The sequence below is a fragment of the Pleurodeles waltl genome, chromosome 7, assembly GCF_031143425.1.
Source record: "Pleurodeles waltl isolate 20211129_DDA chromosome 7, aPleWal1.hap1.20221129, whole genome shotgun sequence".
Taxonomy (NCBI): domain Eukaryota; kingdom Metazoa; phylum Chordata; class Amphibia; order Caudata; family Salamandridae; genus Pleurodeles; species Pleurodeles waltl.
In genome coordinates this window covers 1,300,871,504-1,300,877,738 of record NC_090446.1, presented here as the reverse complement: position 1 = coordinate 1,300,877,738, position 6,235 = coordinate 1,300,871,504, and the positions used below count along the sequence as shown (strand labels likewise).

The following is a 6,235-nucleotide window of genomic DNA, read 5'->3' as shown; positions in this document are numbered from 1 at the left end:
ATATGGCAATATAAATTCGAGCAGGAGACAAGAGACAAATAGTAATATAGCGACAGATATAAGGAAAAGTAGCAAAGGAGAAGAGAAAGACCAGAGCCATTGAGAACTCCAGAGTGAAAGAGGGAGGGGCCGAGAGGTGAGTGGGGGCAGGGGCTGTTTGGAAAGAGCTCTTGAAATACCAGTATTAGCAGGGTGCAAGGAATGTTAACATGAGAATTCACATCCCAACTGCAAGAAAACATACAGGGAAAGAGAGAGGCAGGGCAGATGACCGCAGCAGCTCCAGTTGGACAGACCAGCCGCAGGGGTCTGCAGCAGGCGGCAGCGGAGAGACGTTCAGACCTGCACCTCCACCGATGAGCTCAGTCTCTTCCACCGCCTCATTCATGGATCTGCAGCAGATGACAGAGGCCAAGGAGGCATAGAGACACACTTACCCCACCGGACTCTTCCAATGGCTGACCCATGCTTCTGCAGCAGATGACACCACTGGAAGCTTCTTTGTTGCATTTATAGAGGTAGATTCACAGTGGCTGCCACTTGTATCTTTATCAAGGCACACCACCCTGTGGGGATCAAAGGAGAAATCTGATGGAAATAATTGATTCCTTATGGGAGCAATTCAGAGTTCCCCGCGGAAGCAGATGAGAGTAAAACTGGAGAGCCTTCAAGGGAATCCGTCTTGACCATCCGTTGCTCCCAGTTATCTGGATTCAAGATGACGACAAGTCTGGTCCCACTGTCATCTTCAAATGTTTTTTTCCTTTCAATAAGGACATTTTCTGGTTACGTGATCATACCACCACTGCCCAAATTTTACTAATGGATAAATATCCTCAGTGCAAACCTACAGTACAGAGGATCTTTTCAGTTTTCTGCTTCCTTATTGAACTGACAGATTGGAACTTTACTCCCTTAGGGGTGTGGGTGAAAGATACACCAATGCTAATTTGCAGAAGTCTTCCTTCAAAGGATAAGAAGGACCTTTCTCTACTCTGGTCCTTAGTTGTCATAGACGATGGTAACACTTTTGTAAAGTTGACTGTAGGGCATTAGGAGCACATCAGTGCTGTTTGTATGGAAGGAGGCACCCGTCAGTCAACTGCCCCATCAATATCAAGGCATAATCAAGCAGCATTTTGAAGAACAGCACCAACTGACTGGGGAAAGTATTGTAGTGTAGATTCAAAAGCCAGCAGCCTTCAACCAGCATCCCACCTTACATATAAAAGATCAAGGGGGACTTCCAGCTGTAGCTACTAAGCAAACAGATCCTCGGGTGCCATCCAATGTAGATATAAAGCCAAGAAACTCAGGGCAGCATCTCACCATAGACACATAATCAACAGAATCTGGAACATATCTCCCCATACTCATATGGCAATGATATGGGAACAATGTCCCAGAAGACACACAACCATTTTTGAAGGCCATTTTGTAAGACTGACCACAAGAAGTAGTCAAAAGTGCTATTTCTCTGGTCAGAGAAGATCTGCAGTAACAGATGCAGTAACAGATACCCACACATTCTCCATCAACACTTCCTCTTCTCGCCTTAGAAATATGACAGTTGTTGTAAAGCTTAAACACTGAATATGGTCATATAGACCATCTTACTAAGAACCATGGAGGTCATCGCAAATACTTACCTGGAGTTCTATTCCAAAAATGTGTCTAGTAACCTATCCAGCCTGAATTCAGTCTCTGCTGATGACCTGATTATGACCTCTGTCATGGCGGTCATCCTGTCCTTAATGTGTGTAGTTGGAGTGGCTGGGAACCTCTACACACTGGTGGTGATGTACGTTTCAGTCTCCAGCTTCACCTCCATGTATGTCCATATCATCAACTTGGCACTAGCTGATCTGCTGTACCTCTCCACCATCCCCTTCATTGTCCACAACAGCTTTGTGAAGGACTGGTACTTTGGTGAGGCAGGCTGCCGTGTGCTGCTGACCCTGGACCTGCTCACCATGCATGCCAGCATCTTCATTCTGACCGTAATGAGCACCGAGCGCTACGTTGCGGTAGCCAAGCCCTTCGACACAGTCAACCGCTCAAGGAGCTACCGCAAGAGCCTAGCCCTTGCCATCTGGGTGGTCTCTTTCCTGCTGACACTGCCCATGATGGTGATGATCCACCAAGAGGAGAGAAGCCTGGACGACGGCAGCATCCGGAAGCTGTGCACCCCGATGTGGAGCGACGAGCAGTACAAGGCCTACCTGACCGTGCTTTTCACCACCAGCATCCTTGCCCCAGGAGTCATCATCGGCTACCTATATGCGAAGCTGGCAAGGGCCTACTGGGTATCGCAGACCAAGAGCCTCCTCAACAAGGAGCTTCAGCGCTCCCCCAAGCAGAGGGTCATTTTCATGATCTTCATCATTGTCCTGGCCTTCTGGGCCTGCTTCCTGCCCTTCTGGATCTGGCAACTGGTGCCGCTCTACAGCCCTGACACTGAACGCATCCCAGTACGGACGGAGATCTACGTCAACCACCTGGTGACCTGCCTCACCTACAGCAATAGCTGCATCAACCCCTTTCTCTACACGCTGCTCACCCGGAACTACAAGGAGTACCTGCGCAACAGGCAACGGAGCGGCCCAGGCTCCCTGCACCTCCGGCGGTGGGCGGGACCATCGGCTAACCAGGTCAGGAGGTCGCTGTCCGCTGGGAGCCAGCAGTGCACAGAGACTGTGACTGTCAGCCAGCTGAAGGGGCCCTGCGACCGCATCAAGGCCTGAACACTGTGAGTACCAAAGAGGCAATGGAAATACATCAATATGTAGACTGTGCTCAGCCATGTTTACTGGGTTTGGGAGAAGTAGATAAACACAAGTTGAATGAGAAGGGATGCAGAAATACTGAACAAATGCCCTGGGCACAATCTGGGATGCTGAGAGGCTAACAGGTACTCACAATACCTAAAGCAGCTAGGAGAGAGTCCATAGCGCAGGTTTCATAGCAGAAAAGCAACGCTAGGACCTATGCTGCTAGCAGCGCTACGAAAGTCTTCATTGATAAAGCTTCTCGCCACTGACATGGTACTGACAGGAACTAGTTTATTTTGCACCAAGAGTGCACTGACCCCTGACCTTAGCCCTAGTCCACCCACTTCCATCTCAGAGCGCTGAGAAGCCACAAGGCTGCACCGCTCCATCCGCGACTCTAACCGGAAGCTGCTAGGAAATAGTTTATAGTGCTAATGACGAATTGTGGCATTAGTCAAAAATATTATACTACTACTGCACTAAACTGTTTACACTGTAGGACAGAAACATGGCGGGTTACTGCTGGGAAAGGTTCCACTGCCAAAGGGACGAAAACACTCAAGATGCTGCTAGGAATCCGCTGGCACTCTAAGAAACAAACGTGAGAGACTAACCCGGAGCATGCGATGACTTCCTTGAGAGTAACCCCAATAACGCTAAACACTGACCGTGGGTTAGGTTGAGTAAGCATGCTACCCGCCGTAATGCGCCCTGCCATAGATGTATCTTCAGGGGTAGTAGGCGCTATATAGTTACAGTTACAATTCAGCACCAGCGCCGGCTTTACGGCGAGACTGCGGACTGCCGGTGCTGTCGCTGGGGGCTCCTAGCTCAAGTAGACCCTCTCTGGATGACAGCCTGAGGGACATAAGAGCAGTCTGCTCGCTATGATAGCACTGGAGGTTAAAGCGCTTGATGGAGAGATCTGCAATTTGTCCAGGAGCAGTTTTGACTCTTGCAATAGTAGCACGCAGGGCTAATGTCCCGCTGCAAAGCGCAAGGTGTGACATGCAGAGGAAAGTTTAGTATTTTATGTAGATAGCTCAGTTATTGCTTTTGTCACATAGATCCCTTTGTTACTTGCAGTTCATAAGTAACAATCCTGTTAACATAGAACACTGACCTATGAACTGACATCAAGCTCTGCTTGAAAATTCAAAGGCATTGGTTTAGAACCTTATTGTTTTTTTAACCTCAATCGTTTGTTACCCTAAAGTTTCTAAAAAGAGCTTCTTTGGGTATCAGAACAATTTTATTAGTACGACAGCTCAACCATTGCGTTACGTTTAGGAGAAGTATTTATTAACACTTTGCACCTGGTTTGCATCAAACCTGGTGCAAAGTTTTGCTTTGCGGTTTACTTTCCAGCACACATCCTGAATTGCATTGGACATCAGCCCTAAATTAACAGAAAGTAGCACTACGCACTACTTTACGTCAAGGAGGCGTACCATGGGTGGTACATGACTGTTCCGATGCACACTCCCATTGATCGTGACGCTAATCAATATCTGTCCTTTATTCAGTGTATATTCATACTACAATGGTAAGCCGTGGAACCCCCGGAATCATCAGAGGGGTGTTAGTTCACTTTGCTGGGGTACTTTACTATTACTGACACTTCTTGACTGCCACTCTGTCTGTATTTCATCTTTGCATTCTATTTTGACATCTAACTTCTTCCTCTGAGCCTCAGAGATAGTCTTATGAGCACTGACCTCAGAAGCCTAGATAGACCGCACATTACCAAAGACAATCCATGATACCAGGAGCAGCAGAGAATGGGGGCAGGTGAGAGGGAACAGAGAAGCGATAGAAGCTATCCTAAGCACAGATGACCATCCTATTTTGTTTTAGGTCTGGCGTTAGCCAAGAACTTTTGATTTTAATAAAATTATATGCACACAGATATAGGTACATATAGTGGCCTTTAGCCAGCCCACTTTATTCATTGGTTTGTTGTGGTGTCGCTCACATATTTCTTCCGTCCTTTACAGCTTACACCATGGGAAAGCGGGTCAGCCCACTTCAATCACCTGCTAACTTCACTATTAATGATGCCATACTGCCCTTTCACAAAGAGCACAGCTGCCTGAAAACTAGTCCTCTTCAGTGCTAGGGTCTACTACGGAAATTAGTGCCTTTTGAGCTTTTAGCCAATGCTTATTATTTATCGTGGTCAGGGTCCTGAAGATTCTGAAACGGGTTTCACAAAAAAACACGTTAAAACAGAACAGGCAATGATAAAACCCCAAAAGATTATGGCAAAAGTCCAAACTAATGGTTGTACCAATGCTTGTTTAATAGTGTAAACCTTATGTGATCTGTGCGGCTGATGATATGTTGTGTATAGATTTGATAAATTTGTGCAAAAAAGAGGATGCTTGGTTCGTGGCTCGTGTGAGATCCGAACCCTGACGTGAATTTCACCATATTATGTGATCCTGGACTGCACACTTTTTCTCCTTGTTTCTTATTTCCTATATCTCGAAAAACCTAGACAGGAATGAACACTAAAGAAATAATCAAGCATTTATAAATTTATGTTAGTCTTTGCCAGCCTCAGCAGAGAAACCAATAAATGTATGATCATGAAATCCCCCTTCACCCTCCTGTGCAGTCTAATCCACATTGCTGGGCAGTGGGAGCCCTGGGGTTGCTAAACACAGCACGTGCCCTTGACCTTTCCTGACCTTTCCCATTCCATAGCAGTGAGTGGCTGACGCTGACCAAGCCCTAGCAGCCTTTTGGGGACACTGGACGAAAAGAAATTCCGGGAACACTCCAGATTCCTTTGTGTGATAGTCCTTCCGTCGTATGGTGGGGCTGAGACCGAGTCAGTTATAAGGCTGACATGTGACTGAAACTGCCCCACCCCTACCGTCTTCCCACAGTTAATTCTCTTGTTAGAGAAATAGCTTAGTGGCCTAATGCTCCTGCAGAGACCGGCATTTATTTGGAAAAAGTCTGATTCAATTACCCAGATAAAATAACTGGTTTAAACCACGTCTGATCTGGGCTTCAACAGGCCGGTCAGCCTTTTAATGAAGCAGCACAGCATGTCTGATGGACCTTTAATGGGACCCTCCAGGCTCTTGTCTGCTCGGGGTCAGCCCTAGCAGTCTTCTGCTGGGCTCTAAGGCATGTTTGCTGTACCAGTAATGGGACCCTCCAGGCTTTTGTCTGCTCAGGGACAGCCCTAGGAGTCTTCTGCTGAGCTCTAAGGCATGTCTGCTGTACCAGTAATGGGACCCACCAGGCTTTTGTCTGCTCGGGGTCAGCCCTAGCAGTCTTCTGCTGGGCTCTAAGGCATGTTTGCTGTACCAGTAATGGGACCCTCCAGGCTTTTGTCTGCTCAGGGACAGCCCTAGCAGTCTTCTGCTGAGCTCTACGGCATGTCTGCTGTACCTTTAATGGGGCCCTCCAGGTTCTTCTCTGTCGTGGGACAGCCCTAGCAGTCTTTT

At 47.4% G+C, this 6,235-nt stretch overlaps 1 protein-coding gene across 1 annotated transcript; it reads left to right on the top strand.

Moving 5' to 3' along the window:
- Nucleotides 1-864: 864 nt before the first annotated feature.
- On the top strand, nucleotides 865-2,744 carry LOC138247044 (urotensin-2 receptor-like). Its single transcript, XM_069201794.1, has one exon. It carries the CDS (start codon nucleotides 1,626-1,628, stop codon nucleotides 2,742-2,744), a length of 1,119 nt encoding a protein of 372 aa, XP_069057895.1. The 5' UTR covers nucleotides 865-1,625.
- Nucleotides 2,745-6,235: the final 3,491 nt, after the last annotated feature.

What these genes read in the sequence shown, in the direction of transcription:
- LOC138247044 (XM_069201794.1), top strand. Translation starts at nt 1,626, where the DNA reads ATGGAGGTCATCGCAAATACTTACCTGGAGTTCTATTCCAAAAATGTG.